Source organism: Podarcis raffonei, chromosome 5, assembly GCF_027172205.1.
Source record: "Podarcis raffonei isolate rPodRaf1 chromosome 5, rPodRaf1.pri, whole genome shotgun sequence".
Lineage (NCBI taxonomy): Eukaryota > Metazoa > Chordata > Lepidosauria > Squamata > Lacertidae > Podarcis > Podarcis raffonei.
The window spans coordinates 55193127-55210590 of record NC_070606.1 but is presented as its reverse complement, the minus strand read 5'-3'; the positions used below and the strand labels follow the sequence as shown (position 1 = coordinate 55210590).

The window sequence follows — 17464 nt, the reverse complement described above, 5'->3', positions numbered from 1 at the left end:
GCTAGCATGGAATGCTTTTGTGATCATGACAATGAATTATTCAAAAGCTCTGCATATATTGTCAGTTCAGTTCTAGCCATGTATACCAACCAGCAAGATTCAGTCTAGTGTAGTGAAAATGTGTCAAACTAGGGTTGGGGAGGGCTCAAATTCCCACTTAGCTATGTAGTTCACTGCCTGCATTGGGCTATCACAATCTCTCAGCCTAACCTATTTTACAGTGAGGTTGTAAAAACAAAATGGATGGATTCCACCCTGAATTCCTTGGAGGAAGAACAAGATTAAATACAATAAGAATTCACTCAGATGTAAAGTGTTTTTGAGTTCAATGAGAATGGCCTACAAGTGTGCAGGTGATCATCAGAGGACATGAAGGAAAATGGCTGTGGGACTTAAAAAAATGAATATTGGTATAAAGAGAACTACACAAATGTACAATACAATGCAATACTGGAGACTAAATGTTATATTCATTTTTAAGAATATTTAAAGACCTTACCACAAGACCTCAAAACCCACAAATCAAACTGATCAAATTACCCTGCCAATCTTCAAAAAGATCACCCAACACTGAAGAGGTGGCTTTCTGGGAGCTGTGTGACATGAAATTGCTTGCCTCTTACCAGTAGAATCTGTTTGGTGTTACGTTTTCCTGGAGTAGTAGCCATCTTCTTCCAAATTCCACTGAACTGTATAACTAAAAAAAAGAAAAAGGAAAAAAGAAATAAAGAAAAAATGCAATCTATTATTCTTCTGCCAGTGACTTTGTTTAATTGTACATTGACAGTATGACAATAAATGTTGAATAGAGAGAAAATTACACCTCATCAGGTTAGTTTTGTGAGCCGTCTTCTTTTATCAAGTTTCCTCTCCACTTCATCAAGAGATCATACCACAGCTGAGGTTACTGTCACTCCTCAGTGATTTCTCAGTTGTGACAGCTGATAATGACAGTACTGAATACATTGCTGTCATAGCTGAGAAAACGCAGGCAGTGAGCGCAAGGCAAACAAAGGTGGAGATTAATCTCACTGAAGTGAATCCCAAACCTGTGAACTATATTAGACACTATTTATCCAGGGAATACCCTTGCTGTTCTTGCTTCTGTTTTTGAGAATGGATTCTGGGCTATAGCAGAAAGTGAGCTCATTTAACATGTTCTCTCTTGTCACATCTGCTAAGTATGTAACCCAAAGAAAAGAAATCTCAACATACGCTTCACCTGAAACGCAGAACGCAGAAGAGGTGGTAGGCAATGCTAACAAACGTATAATTACTGCACTCTAATTGATAGTGTTGTCACAATGGCAAATCTACAACTTTGTCAGCTTCATAGGTGAAAAGTCTGGAGATCCTGATCTTAGTTTGTATCTGGTAAAAGTGGCAGAAAATACAGGCTGGGAAGAAATACTTAAAACTTCTCATCATATTCATGAGAGTGCCCGGGAGAAACTAAGATGTTGCAAAAACATTTCCCTGAATATTGACCCATAAATAATAGAGGGTATTTCATCTTTCTAGTTGGATCAGGTTGACTGTGAACTACTATGGGATTTCAGGGGGTTTTTTTGCTTCTCATTTGCTGGTTAGCAGATGAGAGGAAAATCTGATGCAATTAGGCAGGAAGGAGAAGAGACTTATTTATTTCTAGACATTACCCAGGAAAAACACACAATGAAAATAAGCTTGGCAGAGTAAAAGTGAAGTCTGGCAAACCAGTGTTGGGCACAGCCATGCCAACACCTAAAGTCCCTTTGACTTCCGTTTATTTAGTCAACTTATTTTATCTAACTTTTAAATCAGATATCAAATACAAAACGAAAAGACAAGACAAAACAATATACTGGAAATAAAACATGTAAAAATATAACAATGTTAAAACAAGCAGAATGTAGCTCTGGTTGTCTATCACAAGCACCACCATAAATAAAGCCACAAGATGGGTGGCTCCACAGAGGTGTGGAGATGATAGACTGAGATCTACTGATTAGATTTGTAGATAATTTGCAATAATTTCTGATTGTTGATTGTTTAACAGTGCTTGTCTTTTGCACCTAGACCTAGTAGTGGGGTAGGAGAGCTGAAAATAATGCCAATATATTTCACATCTGGCAATCTAAGTGCCCCTTTGAATTCAGATAGTACATGGGTTGACAAGTCTAAAAAACCTGGGACAAAGGCAATGTATTTAGCATTAACTCTGAAAGTGTATACTTGATTCTGGCCAAACTAAGCCTTCTAGAGCAAAATATACATCAGGAGACTCTCTCTCATTTACCCTCCAATATACAGATAGCACATACAGTAGCAACAGATTCCTTCCCCTTCTTTGGACTACTTGCTGTGGGATGGATCTGATCTCATTCACACACACACACACACACACACACACACACACACACACAGAGAGAGAGAGAGAGAGAGAGAGAGAGACAGACAGACAGACAGACAGACAGACAGACAGACAGACAGAGATATTTTTGAGGGGAAGTATAAGGAACATTGAGAAGCAAAGGTTAGCAATGGACATGTTTCTAGACCTCAGCTTGGCCATAGGACTTGTCTGCCAATTTCCTTGTGAGCTTTTGGTAGGAGAGTTACCAACAAACATGACATTGATCACAAAATATAAATGCCACTCAAGCTAGGCATTTTTAAGCCTATAACTCACATAAATGGATTGACCATGAAACAAAATGTGGCATGTCAAATTATATCTAGTAAGTACTGAAGCATCACAAATATGGCTTTGAACTAACAACCCAGGTAAATTAAATATAGTGTTCTCAATTGGGGGGCTTTGTCAAATGTTTCCTATGTGGGAAGTGCCATTATGGATTGGGAGAGAACAGGTGGACTGGAAGTAAGAAACAGTGATGTCAATCAGGCTTTTGTTCCACCAAAATGGACACTGACATCTTTCTTCCTTCCCATTCCATTCTATTGCTGCTTGATAGGCAGAAGTACTGCTTTTGTTGTTGTTGTTAGAAGCTTTTACTTAATACAACATATTTGCTGATGTAAATCCTTCCTCCTCACATAATCTTTCCCCCCACCCAGAGCCTAAATATTGATAAATCCCCATTGCTGCATCAAACTGTATAATGTGCTTACCAGATGCTAAAAACACTTACAATTTGGTGGAAAATATTTTTTTGGCAGACAGCAACATTTTGATATCATCATCAGTTTCTTTTCATTCTTGTCCAAGGACAGAAAATGAATTTCAGACCAAGCAGAAACTGAATAAAAAGTCAGGGTCATATCTCCCTGTTCCTTAGGGAATAGTCTTATTTCTTCCTTTTCTACTCTCTTTCCTATATTATGGAGAAACTTGTATTTCAGATAGACATATGGCCTGGATTCTCAGTGACTGTAAATTGTGTCCCCACTTGGCATGCGGCACACTCTGCTCTCCATGAGCACTATAGACGACTATTATTTAACATTTACTATTCATGAGCTGTACAGAATGAAGACATGATGTGTTCTCTGCTGGGAAAGTTATCGATCAAAGGACACAATCCTCCACCACATTTTATATATAATGAATTGGGGGGGTGAATAGGATCTGTATAAGATCTTGCATAGCCCCCATTCATTTCCATGGGATTTATGCATGATTTATTGGCACACTGTACTCAAAGTAAGGTGGGGGAGGGGAGGTCTGAAAAAGATGTACATTTTCTGTGCTGTGGATCAGTACAGAAGAAAAAAGTATAATGTACAGTCAAGTATAAATCTGGTCTATATGCCTATCTGCCTATATGCAACAGGTTACCTAGGCCAAGAAGCAATTATGGGTACAGAATTCCTCAAATAGGAAGGGGTAGGATGTGCTTTTTGGTTTTTAGTAAACATATAGCACTCTGGGTTGTCCTAAGTCCTATTTACATGTTACTCTCAAGTAGGGCATATCCATGTTGAGTTTGGGAAGGGGTTGTGCTTTTATCCCTTGTCCACACCACTGGGTCTTCTCCATGCAACAAGAATGTGTGCACACAGTTGTTTGCAGAGAAATTCACATGCACAACCACTTACTTGCATGCTGAGGTTGCACAAGTTTTCATGGAGGCCTCACATTCAAACAGGTGTTCATGCATCAAAATTTATCTGCAGGCAACCACACACAACACACAGTTGTTGCAGTGAGAAAATCTGATAGTGGATTTAAAGGCTAGAGATTATTTGCCACCTGTCTGGAATATTTCAGTTAAGTCAGTACCGTACTTAGGGCAGGACCATCCCAATGTTGTTAGATTCCAAACCCCATCGGTCCTAGCCAGCATGACCAATGCACAAAAATAATGGGAGTTGTAGTCCAGGAACATCTGGAGATTTGCACGTTCCCCACTCCTGATTCAGCGCAACTATCTAGAAGGAAGTTCATAGAAGTCAAGTTCCCCATTTCTTCCACCCTGTACAGCTCCCTGTGCCCCTGCAAAGCTTATCCAGAGGGTATTGGGGGGTGTCTGTCTGATTCTGGGTGGTTCTGTCCTCCCACAGCAGTATCCCTGGGTACCATCCCACATTTTTAGGAGGGTCTCCTGGTTATCTGTAGAGGTTTTCTGGGGCAACCAGGTAGCTAATAGTGGGGGGAGTGAAGAGGAAATATCTGTCCATGAAATTCCTTCTGTACACATATCTAAGGATCCAAGAAATATACTGTTATTACCTCCTGTTTCCTGACCTAATTGGCAGTTCTGCCAAACCAAACTTTGATACCTCCACAGTCGATTCATTAATGTATAAAATCAAATGAACGTAGGGGGAAATCCAAACACTTAAAATAGTACCAAGAAATTTGTCACACAGCACAGAAGCTATCAATATCTTTCCCTAGCTACCTAGGAACTTATTTATTTATTTCTCATGGAAACCACTGATAGCGATAAAACCTTCAGATATCCATCTAGAGGAGAAACAGTCATTTAAAATGTACTAAGATTAACATCCTGGCAATTAGTTTTCCTGTGGTGTCCCTTTACAATCATCATTAAACATGTTCAGGGAAAAGTATCTTCAATCAATGCTCTTTTCTCAAATGCTTCTCTTTTCTTAAATATAGTGGCAGTTTGATTCTTCTTTCTCAATGCATCTTCATCCTAAATGCTATGTATACAAGTACAAATTAAAAAGAACTTCATCTAGCACTACTTTTGCACCCAAATGTATATGAATCTCTGACTCGGGTATCAGCCCTACCATAAGCAGCAGCAGCCCCAAATACTCAAACTGCTGGGCTAGATCAGGCTATCTCATTTAACAGTGGTCAGTAAGAGAACCCTAGCAAATTGACAAGCATGATATACTGGAGATAACATCCCTTGTTGTTTATCCCCGTTATTCAATACTGAAAACTAAACAAGAAGACTGCATTGTAAGCTGTCATGGTTCTTATACATTGATAGATATGTCCATTGATAGATCCTTCCCCAAGGATAAGAACCAGTGTACTTACTATACCTGCTGCCACATGGAAAATGCATAAAATAGCACACTCACAAGCATATTTAATCAGAAGTAAGTCCTAAAGGGTTCAATGGACCCTACTCTCTAAGTAGGTGTAGGATTTCAGCCTTAATCACTTAGCCACAGAAGGATTGTCATCAAAACAAATCAAAACAAAACATGGTGAGCCATGAAATGGCTAGACAAGTGGTGGGACCAATTTTCTCCAGATCAACACAAATGATTTGTAGTAGCATAGAGGCAATTTTGTGGTAGTGGTGAGTCATTGAATGTGACAGACATCTTATCACATGGAGCAGCCTTTCTATAGAGAAGTCATTTCCAACTTAGCATCCTCTAGATGTAATGGACCACAATTTTTGACGGATGATTGGACCATCATACTTCCATTTACTATATAGCGGCCTTTCCCAACCCAGTCCTAGGGCCACAATTCTTGTCAGCCCTAGTCAGCATGGAACATCTGGAAGGCAAAGGGTTGGGGAAGGCTACTGTAGAGTAAATGGAAAAAGCCGCCAAGGGGCTATTACCAGGTCGGGCAGAAACTCTTAGAAAGCTTTTGACGAGGTAGCTCTATCATGAGGCCAAATGAGGCATTTGCCTCAGGCAGCATGTGAAGAGGGTGACAAATTTGTTGCTTTGCTTGTTTGCCTTGCTGTCCCCTTCAACCACCCAGCTAGTGCCATCCGCCTAGGTGTTGTTGTTGGGTTTTTTTGTTTTTTTATTATATTTTGTTGGAAGCTGCCCAGAGTGGCTGGGGAAACCCAGCAAGATGGGCGGAGAATAAATAATAAATTAATTTTTTAAAAATAAGTAGAAGTATATGGCACTCTGGAATCATTTCATGCTCTCCAGTATGTGCCTCACTTGCTCATCCCTTCTTGTTAAATGCTTTGCTACTGCTAGCATGGCAACAATGCTGGCCACATCTCAGCCTCTGGCTCTCCTTCCCCACTGCCTCACTCAGGGCTGGGGGATCCTTCAGAGCAAAACATTATGGGTAAGGTGGCCCAGAAAATTGCCTGCACTGTCAGTTTTCTCACCGTGGTTGGAAATCCTTTTAAAAAATTAGTTAAAAACTTTAAAGTTACTAGAGTAACTTTTGACAAGTTTTTGTAATAATGAAAAAAGAATAGTTAGCCACCTCCTGGCCATCTTGTCCAGAATGCCTGCCCTTCCTCATAGTGTAAAAAGGAGGAGGGGGGCAGATGCTGAGATATGGCCAGCACTGCCTCTGTGTCAGCAACAGCAACACAGTTAAGTGGTAAGCCAGGGAGAGAGGACAAAGAAGGGGCAGAGATGCCCGCCTCAGGTAGCACAATGTCTCATGTAACCACTGGACCACATTCCAAAGGATCCACCCACCAGTTACTCAGAATGATGAAAGATAACGTTCTGGGCCAGCTAGAATCAAGCTCTGCAGCAACTCCATTAAAATATATATGTTTCCCTTGTTCTATAAGTAAGTGTCCTCCAGAATTAAACGACTATATTTCTGACATTTTTTATTTCAGTTTTTCCTTTGGAATCTTGATAGACTATTTTAGACTTTTAGAGCCATCAGGCTGTCTGCCATGGTATCATCTGTTTGTCCCCCCCCCTCTGTTTATTAGGAGTTGTTCTTCTATTCCCTACCGCTATCAAGTTTATTTTTTTTCATTTATTTTAATATGTGTCCCAAAACATAATGTTTAGTGAGGTGTGTTAAGAAAACGACTGATGGATGCACTCTGAGGGCACACTTTATGACCTAGTTTGTACACTATAGTTTATGGGCAAATTAAAAGAAAAATGCATTCTATCAGTTGAACCTATTGCAGAAACTCATAAATGAAGGGCAAGGCAGCAAAAGACAAGGTATACATATATTTCTCACGGTTCAGTCTCAAGAAAAACAACACCTCACCAAGCTCTAAGACTATGTTTGTCGACTGTAAACTTAGTGACATAGAGGCAATTTCTCAGATGGAATCATTTCCCCATCAAAAACTAGCAATGGGGAGACCATCTGGATCCAATACAAAATTAATAATAAAAAGTGATTAATTTTGCAATAACAACAGCCAGATGGTTAGAATTAGTTGCAATTTCCAGGCCGGGTGGGGTGGGGTGGGGTGGGGACCTTCTTCAGACCATTCTCCCTCATGGGCAACCTCCCAGGGGAAACTGGCCAGCTGGGATGGGGGGGGATTCTATTCCGTTTACATTTAAAGCCAAATTTACCAAATTTGCACTTTCCATAACAATTTGAGAACTGAAAAATAACCATCCATCAAAATCTGCACTTGTCTGTGATGCATATCAGGGGGAGATGCACTTGAAAATGAATCAATTAGTGAAAAGAAACAACACATTATATTAAGGGAAATTAGAATCATAGAGTTGTATGGAGTTCTGGGGGACATTTAGTCCAACCCCTTGCAATGCTGGAATCTCAACTAGATCATACATGACTAATGGCCATACAGTCTCTGCTTAAAAACCTCCAATGAAGGAGAGTCCACCACCTGTCACAGGAGTCAGTTCCACTGTCAAACAACTCTTATTGTCAAAAAAATATTCCTGGTGTTTAATCAGAATCTCCTTTTGTGTAACTTGAACCCATTGGTTTGGGTCCTCCCTGCTGGAGCAGGAGAAAACAAGCTTGCCCCATGCTCCATGTGACAGCCCTTTAGATATGTGAAGATGGCTATCATATCTCCACTCAGTCTCCTCTTTTCCAGGCTAAACATACTCAACTCCCTTAACATATACTCATAAGGCTTGGTTTCCAGACACTTTTAGCATCTTGGTTGCCCTCCTCTGCACATGTTCCAGCTTGTCAACATTCTTCTTAAATTGTGGTGCCCAGCACTGGACCCAGTACTCCAGGTATAGTCTGACAGATATTTCTGTGCATGTATATTAAATCCAGAGCAGCTGACATCCATGTGAGCCATTTCCCATAGTCCTCAATGTACTACATGCATGCATGGGAACTTACACGGCTTCACCTGAAAACCAATGTGATGACCCCATACTGCATTTTCTGGGCATCTTCTTGCACATTAAAAATCCCAAGACAACATCCATTCATTAGCCCCACTTAGAAGATTAATTACAATGACCTACTTCTGTTTAATCTTGCTAGATTTCATGCAGTCAATTGCACATTGAGATTAATGTTATCTCCCCACGATGCCCAATGCTTTGTTTGGACTATTACATTTTAAGTTATTTATTTCTTGATGGTTTCAGCAGATTGTACTGTATAGGGTTCAGGTTATGTTGCTCTCTACAGCTAAGAAGAATAACAATGTAGCATACACACCTGTTAACCTGGCAAACTGAGATTGAAACAGTAATGAGGGACAGTTCTAATGGGCAACATTTACCCATCATATTATCCAGTCATTAAAAGGTTCTCACTATACTTGGAGAACTACTATTTGTTATTCCCCCCCCCCTTTTGCATACCTTTCTCTCTGACAAACACCAGTTTACATAGGTGAGCAATTCCTCTGTCTACCTTGATTCATAAATGCATCTATTTTAAAGGTGCTTCTTCCCACTCGGAAGCCTGATGGATTCACAATGCCAACTTTGCCCATCATGGACTAGATGTAGAGATTGTATTCTTAGCTCAGGATGCCAGTGCCTTGAGCTGGACATCTAACAAACCAGTATTATTTCCCTTGAACAGGCACACCTGTCAATCATAGTGAGAGGAGCCAATGTTGCATAAGATTGTTCAAAAAAATCCATTAATTTCTCTGTTTACTTGGCTTTTTAAAATTACCCTATTCTCCTTGTTGAGAAATGATTTCCTAGGTTTGGTTTCTCAGAAACATAATTACATTTCTTTGCCATTTTGTCAGACATCTTGTTGATTTTTGTGATTTTTAAATGACAACTTGGAAGGGAATTAGACAAAAGTATAAACAGTTGCCTCTTCTGAGGGAATAAAGTCCATCAACTTTCAAAACAATATGTGCAGTGTGGTTCTCCTGCAAGGGCAAACTTCATCATTTTGGGGTGGTTAAAATATAAATCACTTAACCTTAACCTCCCCTTGTGTTTCGCTTGCAGTGAGTCTGAAAACAGGTGAAATGACAAACATTCCCCTTGGTAAATGGGCAATAATAGATTATCAATGAGCAACGCAACTGGGACCTTATTTGAGCTACAATAAAGCTTAGTTGACTGGAGAAAAAAAGTACCTGGCCTCAAGAGGGGAGGAGAGAGAAAACCTTAATTAAAAATCCATTTAATAATACTGGACAGCAAGAATTTGAGATAATGAAATCACAGGTACCCAAAAACTGAAGAGATAGAATGGACCTTAGAGCAAGAAAACTACAACAAAGAGAAGGGGAGCAAAACAACTGGAAAGGGATACAAAACAACAGACAGGCACACATGCAGCCGGAAGGGGTGGGTGGGGACTCTGAGAAGCGTGTGTGCAAACTTGAAAGGAAAAAAAGAGAGAGAAAACAAAGGGAACCAAAAAAATAAATAATCAAAGTGGATGTTGCCTGTTGGAAAGAAGAAAGGAAACAGAATAAAAGGGAACAAATAAATCACATGGAAAGCCCTAGAACTGAACACAGGGAATGTGAAATGCCCCAGTACTAAAGGCCTTCAAAATAGCAACCAAATTAACACAAACCATGAAGAAAAGAAAAGAAAAAGAGTGGAATGAAAACACATTGATTGAAGTATTGATTTTAAATTGCTTGTTTGGAAACAGAAAGGGATTGGGAAGGATGCCAATAGTGCATTGGTCTTCTAAACATCCTTGTCTCCCAGGGCAGATCTCACATGGCCATGTGATAACCATTTACTTTGTAAATTACAATACAAACTAACTTAATCTTGCCCCTCCTGGTCTAAACCAGCACCTCCTGGATGTTCTGTAACCTTGGGTTGCACCAATGGTGACAGTGACCATCTGCTAACAGAGATTTCAGTCCATTTCCAGTAATGTGTCCATTTTGCATGTGTTCAATCATAATTCCACTCTGTTTCTTCATTAACTTGTGATTTAAAAAAAAGAATTATGAGTACAAATGTTAATATTTATTTTGTCACAAAACGCACATGTAAATAATATTTTATCTATATGTAGCTTCTCCTAAAATATGCATTTTTGCTGTATTGGATTGTATTTTTAATGCATTGTATCTGATCTGTGCATTAGTCTGGGATGTGTAAATTAGGCCAGTGCATTTGCGAACCAAACTAAATTCTCCTCTGTTCTTATGTACCACTAAAATGATCGGTTATTTTATAATCTGAGATTAAATACCACAATTTCACATACTTAGTACCTCAAATGTTAACCCCAGTCGCCATAAATATCTGCAAGACTATGCACAATGCTTCAGAATTCAATCTGTGGAAATGGGCAAGAGGCCTGTGGCAAGAAACATTTCCTTAAATGACTTTCAACCCGTGCCTGCAGGAAGTACCATGTCACTGACAAAAAACAACAACACCCCCTGCAGATACTAACCTTCTGATCCTGACTATAGGCCAGAATCCAATCCTCCTGTTTGGGATGGAAGAGCATGCTGTGGATGTAGAAGTTCAGACGGTATTTTTGATAGGTGGCGCCTTCATCAGAACTGATCAACAGGCTGCTCTCAATCTCAGGGTCAGTAAGCAACATAATCTGTAAGGATCAAGCAGAGGAATACTGGAGTTTAGGATGAGGATGGTCGAAGAAATAGCTAAAACCTCTAAAGCTCTAGAAAATTTTTTTTTCTTCATGAAAGAGTATTCGTTTTAGTGAGCGCCATGGCTGTGCAAAGCAACACAAGCAAAGCAAACAAGTTGATACAAAACAAAGATGACCTTCTCAAAGACAAAGGGATTTTATAACTAAACATCCTACTTATCAGAACTTCTCCAAATACTTTTGTAATCCAGTCTACTCTAAGTTCTTCACTGCATTCAGCATTGCTACAGTTTATTGTAATTTTGGTAGTGAATGGGATAGGACAGATGTGCCCTATAACTGCATTTTGAGCAGGAGCTCAACAGTTTTGCATTACAGAAAACGCTGCTCAGTTTTTGTTTGGTTTCTACCGAACCCCCCTATTCTTTCCAAAAGTGGCATCGACTAAGTAAAATACTATGCCACTGAAAAAAGGAAAATTTGAGGTCACTAATGTAGTGTTACTAATTTAGAGACTGAGCACTGTCAACTGGAAAAGTGAAGGTTAACTTCTCTTCCTCTGAGATTTCACTCATTCATTAACACATGAGCAGCACAAGAAAGAGAGGGCTGTCATCATGATGCCAAACACATTGCTCAAAACTCCATAATGAGGGCAAAAGTGAGAGCTGAGAAGTGTCTTAAAGTGGTAAATAAATAATTTTAAATATATATATATATAGCAGAAACTGGAAACCCTGAATACAGACATCAATGTTTTGGGGGCGATTTCATGGTAGTCCTACATACACTATCAATATGGATAGCTGCTTGCATTTCCAGAGTGATTCCTAGTAATATAGGCTACTGTGTCACTATCAACTACTTGACATGCCTACTGTCTTTCTCTACAACAAAACCGGTTACATTCTCAAATGCATGAACTTTCCCACAGATCTGGACATCATTCTAAAACACCCAAGTCAACTTGCTAAGTGAAAAGTATTTCACTCTCAGCACTTGAAACCGTGGAACACAAACAAAAGTTTGTCCTCCTTCACTATGGAAGACTGCCATTGTATTGCTTCTCGTCCTTCCCCGGGCCAAGTGTTATTAATGTTTCCCAAATCTCACTCACAGAAATAAGACAGGATTCAGATTGGATCAAATGAATCACATCAATGAGAAAGCTGTAACTGGTCATTTTAAAATGGAGAGACTGGTTTGATCTGCAGGACTGAGAGTCGGTATATAGAGGGCACTGGACTCTCACTCTTCTATGCAATGTCTCTCCAGAGCTGTGTATACATCAGGGTGCAAATGCGCACAGTTTGCACATATCTGACCCATCTGATTTTATGCTGGATTTCCCCTCCTCACATTATCTGCAAATCAGGAAGATCCAAATTCAACAGTGCAAAAGTGCAGGCAGCTGCTTGGATAGAGGAGACCATGTGGATGATGTGAAAAAGCATGCACAGATGGGATATATAAAATCTACATTAAACTGCTGTGTACACCCCACGTCCTTTCTGTCTTTCATCCATGTTCCTCTTCTATTTTCCTCCCTACTTTGAAACTGTGGTCATGTCAGCCCATCTCATCACTTAATTCTGCTTTCAGGAATCCGGATAAACAAATGATAAGTATTTTAATCCGACCAGTGTCATTTCATATAGCTAACAATACAAAGACATGGAGCAGAATCCACAGAGGTGAGATGCATACATGGGGCAGAAATGCGCACGCAACCAGAACTGCAGCACTTCTTTCTGGCAAAGTGGCAACTGCCTTTCCAAATGAACAACAGATTGTCTCTTTGGCAGTGGGAGCTACTATGGCACCAACATAAAGCCTTGGCTATGCATGCTCTCTGCTCTCCTGCATGCAGATATCAGTTCTTTGGATTTTGGCCACAGTTCATTGCGCCAGTGTACATGCCTGCAAATATGCAACGCACTGAAACAACTCTACATATCTGGCTTCTCTAGGCAGAAACAGTATGAATGGTGCACAAAAAGCTCCCTCAGCAAGATGCACCCATTGGCACGGATATTAAATAGGCATATATCAGCATGACTTCTTGTTGGATGATATATCAGCAGTGCCAATATTCAAAAAATGAACAGACAGATGGTTGAGTAATTCCATTACCTAAAACAAAATTAAAACTGATGCATATTAGCTGTTCACTCAGCCCACCCATGCTAAGTAATTAGCATATTTGTCTGCCTATTTTACACTTCTTTTGTATAGGTATGCATGCATGGATATATGCATGTCCATGCAAAAGCAGGCACACATGTTCAGGTATAAGTGTTATGAATATATTTATTGAGTGACGTGAATTTTCTATATTTAGTCTTCCATTTATATTATCTGATAGTGTCTCCATTCAGAATCTGTGGGCTGAAAATTCTGTAGCAGGGGGCAAAAGCAAACTGCTCCAGATATCTAATCTGAACTGAAAGCCACCCACTATAGCAGTCAGAATGCTCATAGTATGGACATCTGTGAGACCTGGCAAAATCAGTTGAGGTATATAGTTCATTGCATCATCATTGCAGATTGTGCAGTCAAGTAAAAGCCACGGAGTCTTGTGATAACATAAAGGTAAAGGACCCCTGACAGTTAAGTCCAGTCACAGACGACTCGGGTTGCGGCGCTCATCTCGCTTTACAGGCTGACGGAGCTGGTGTTTGTCCGCTTCCACAGACAGTTTTTCTGGGTCATGTGGCCAGCATGACTAAGCCGCTTCTGGCGAACCAAAGCAGCACACGGAAACGCCATTTACCTTCCTGCCAGAGCGGTACCTATTTATCTACTTGCACTTTGATGTGCTTTCAAACTGCTAGGTTGGCAGGAGCTGGGACCGAGCAACGGGAGCTCACCCCGTCGCGACCGGCAAGCCCAAGGCTCAGTGGTTTACACCACAGTGCCACCAGTGTCCTGTGATAACATAATGACTAACAAAGAAGAATGGCATAAACTTTTGTGGACTCGTATCTGCTTCATCAAATGCATGAAGTGGTGTGCAAAATTTGATGGTTATACACATAGTTGTCAGTGGTGAGTTTAGAGGAAAGTGAAGTGTAAAAGCTGAGGACCGTACTGGTTACATTAAAGTTTTACTATATACAAAGTCATTCGTGATGTTTATAACAACACAAACCATTCTCAGCCATTCAGGTACCCTTACTTATTTGTGACAATCCTCCTACTGTTTGTAGTAGACAAGAACATGGGGGTGGGTGAGAGAATAAGCATGCACACCCTTGTCAGAATGCTTAAAGAATGCTTAAAACAGAGCCCATAAAAAATGGAATTTGGTCAGATTTAGGACTCATCCAGACTTTTGTGTTGTGTTTCTAGGCACAAGTCTGTGTCCAAGCAGGGGTTTTTCTATCCTCTGTTTTTCCTGGGGGGAAATTGCACGTTTTACTACTGAATTGGAGCAAACAACATTTGGGTTTCTTTGGGTTTTTTTAAAATACAAAACTTAATCTTTTGAACTTGTATCTCCTGACTTATGAGAATCACCCCCTTCTAAAGGAGGCACTAAAAGGAAGTCTGCATGAGCCTTAAATTGACCAGACTTCAGAAATCTAGTAAAGAGGGGTCACACATGTCAAAACTTCCTGTAAGTAAAAGAAAAATAGAGAACAGGAAAGGTTGGGAGGGTGTTTTATTTATTTATAAGATTTCTTAGTGGCACTTTGCCATAAGGTCCCTGGGTCAGTTATGCTATTATATACAGTCATTAAAAACAGATAAAATTGTTAAAATTATAAAACAAGTAAAACTGTTCAAAATGGTCCTACCAAGCACAAGAGCATAGCTGTCACATTCCAAGGTAAAGAAATGCATCTTCAATATATAGCAAAGCTATACTAAGAGGATGCTAGATGCACCTCTGGGGGAAGAGGTGTTTAAGTGTTGTTGACAGAGAAAGGCCTCTCTTTCTTCAGAAATATTTGCAGGTAAATTTATGCAAATTTATGCTCAATCCATTGATTAACAAGTCATATGATTAGTTAACTAATATATTTAATAGCCCTGCCACAAATTCAGGGGAAGGGGCTGACTACATAGACTATATTTCTTTTCTAATTCAATCATATGCAATCCTGTATGCAGGAAGGCTGAAAATACTGAAAGACTATGGTAAAAACAGTGCTTTTTCTGGGGGGATGCAGGGATACACATACCCCTAAAAATTTGTGAATCTAAGTTTGGACTCATTGAGGGGCAGTATTTCAATATCAGTAGGAAAATGAGAGTACCCTTAAACATTTTTTTAAAGAAAAAAAGCACTGGGTAAAAACAAACAGAAACAAAAAGGGGTAAATATTTTACTTGAACAATGCAAATTACTCTATCAGACATTTTGCTCTGACTTTTGTCACATTTGCTGGATACTGGCTGAGAAAGTAATTTCTGAATAATATGCTGCTCAGCTAATTGATAGTAAGCACTTCCCAAAGAGAGTATAAAGCAACATGAGTGACATCTGTCACTTTGTTAATGATCTAGTTTTATGTGCAGTCATGCTGTAATAGATGAAGCAAATGATGGAAAGTTTGGGGGTGTTTTTCCTTTGTTATTATGTTGGGAAATTCTCTTTATTGTGATAATTTGTGGCTATAATTCTATGCATGCTTGAGTTGCAAACCAATGGGTACTTTCCTCAGAATTACTTTACCTGAACATAGATCAGTATATTCAACTGTGAGTATACGCTATATTTTTGTGCTTTCCATCTCCTCATCTAAGTTTGCACAGGATAGCAGCTCAAAAACTGGGCTTGCATGTACAGCATGGAAGTCTCCAGTTAAATAGGCATTTCAAAAGGAACATCTGTTCAAAAGGAACAGACCAAACAGGAAGGGAGGAGTACGTAGCAGCATTATACAGGTATATAAAAGGTGTGTGCACTTGTGAAAAGATCCGTGACTCAGAGCATGGAAGGCAGATTGAGAGTATGGGTAAAATTGGTAGGAGAGGGAAACAGTGACCTTGCTGTGGGTGTCTGCTATAGACCTCCAAGCCAGACTGAAGACTTGAATGATGCCTTCCTACAGCAGATTACCAAACATTGAAAAAGGAGATATCTAGTAGTCATGGGAGACTTCAACTACCTCCAGGGCCTGATGAGCTGTGCCTAAAAGTACTAAAGAACTTTGTGGATGTTTGACAAAGGAAGTCTCACTGAAATAAATAAGGCTTAGGTTGGGGGTGGATACAGAGCAGTGTTTCCCAAACTTGGGTCTCCAGTTGTTTTTGGACTACATTTCCCATCATCCCTGACCACTGGTCTTGCAGCTAGGGATGATGGGAGTTGTAGTCCCAAAACAGCTGGAAACACTGATATAGTGGAATCTAATAGAGCTTGCATATGTGCTTTTCCTTTACAGAATTAGTGCATTCTTTTCTGAGTTCTGGGACCCTTTCCCATTGCTTCACGATGGAAAGCATTTGGGGCACAGCTATGGTGAAAAGAAAAACCATGGGACATATTACAAGTGCATAACTAGGTGGAATGGGATCTTTTTAAGAACAAGGGCATTTGAGAAGAATATTATGAGAGAACATGTTATAATGAGCCATATAAGTCTATGAACTAGTCTCCCAGAGGATGTGGATATACGATTCGGTGTTTATGAGGCTTAATAAAAATAAATGGAGTAGAAATTCCTGCAGCTACGGATCTCCCTGTCTGTGTAAATCCCTCATTCCCCATGGGTTAAAACCTACTCAGCAGCTGTCTTGCCATCAGTTCACCCATCCTCACAATGTTCTACAGATAATGAACTCTGTGTCACCCTGGGCAAATCTCTTGTTAATAATCTTGGCACCATCTGTGCATACTCCAGCCAGGTCCAGCCATTTTTATGTTCACTTTGTAATGTAGTAAGTGATGCATCCAGACCTTGCTGCAAGGAAGGCTGCACTGGTACAAGGAGTGCTTAACCTCTTAGTAACTAGAAGAAGATGCCAAAGACTGTCCACAGAACATTGGAAATAGCAGGAGGGCAAAGGAAAGGGGTGCTTATTCTGGGAAGCTGCCAAGTCCTGCCAATTTCCTTCTTTTTTTCTTCAGATGATAAATCCAGCAAAACTGGACTGGCATTGGGGGGGGGGAGAGGGAAAGGAAGCAGGATCATGGCAGGCCCCACCACATTTCACATACATTCAGAATATACCACATGAGCATGAAACAAGAAGGATTCCTACAGGCTTGATGTGCCTACAGTTTGTATGCATCTACAGTCTGACCCAACAGGGCCAGAACTGTGACCCAACAAAGAGTCGTGCCTTCAGTGCAGCTGGTCCAACTCTATCAATTTCACTCCC

General features: G+C 40.1%; 1 protein-coding gene across 6 annotated transcripts in view; it reads right to left on the bottom strand.

The window, feature by feature from the left end:
* SORCS1 (sortilin related VPS10 domain containing receptor 1) overlaps window positions 1–17464 on the bottom strand; it is a 362307-nt gene that overhangs the window by 120277 nt on the left and 224566 nt on the right. For all 6 annotated transcript variants that reach the window (XM_053389262.1, XM_053389264.1, XM_053389265.1 and 3 more), the window contains exons 4-5: window positions 10967–11125; window positions 624–697 (exon numbers count right to left, since the gene is read on the bottom strand). In XM_053389262.1, the coding sequence (XP_053245237.1) occupies window positions 624–697; window positions 10967–11125 (233 nt within the window). The remainder of the gene's footprint in view (window positions 1–623; window positions 698–10966; window positions 11126–17464) is intronic.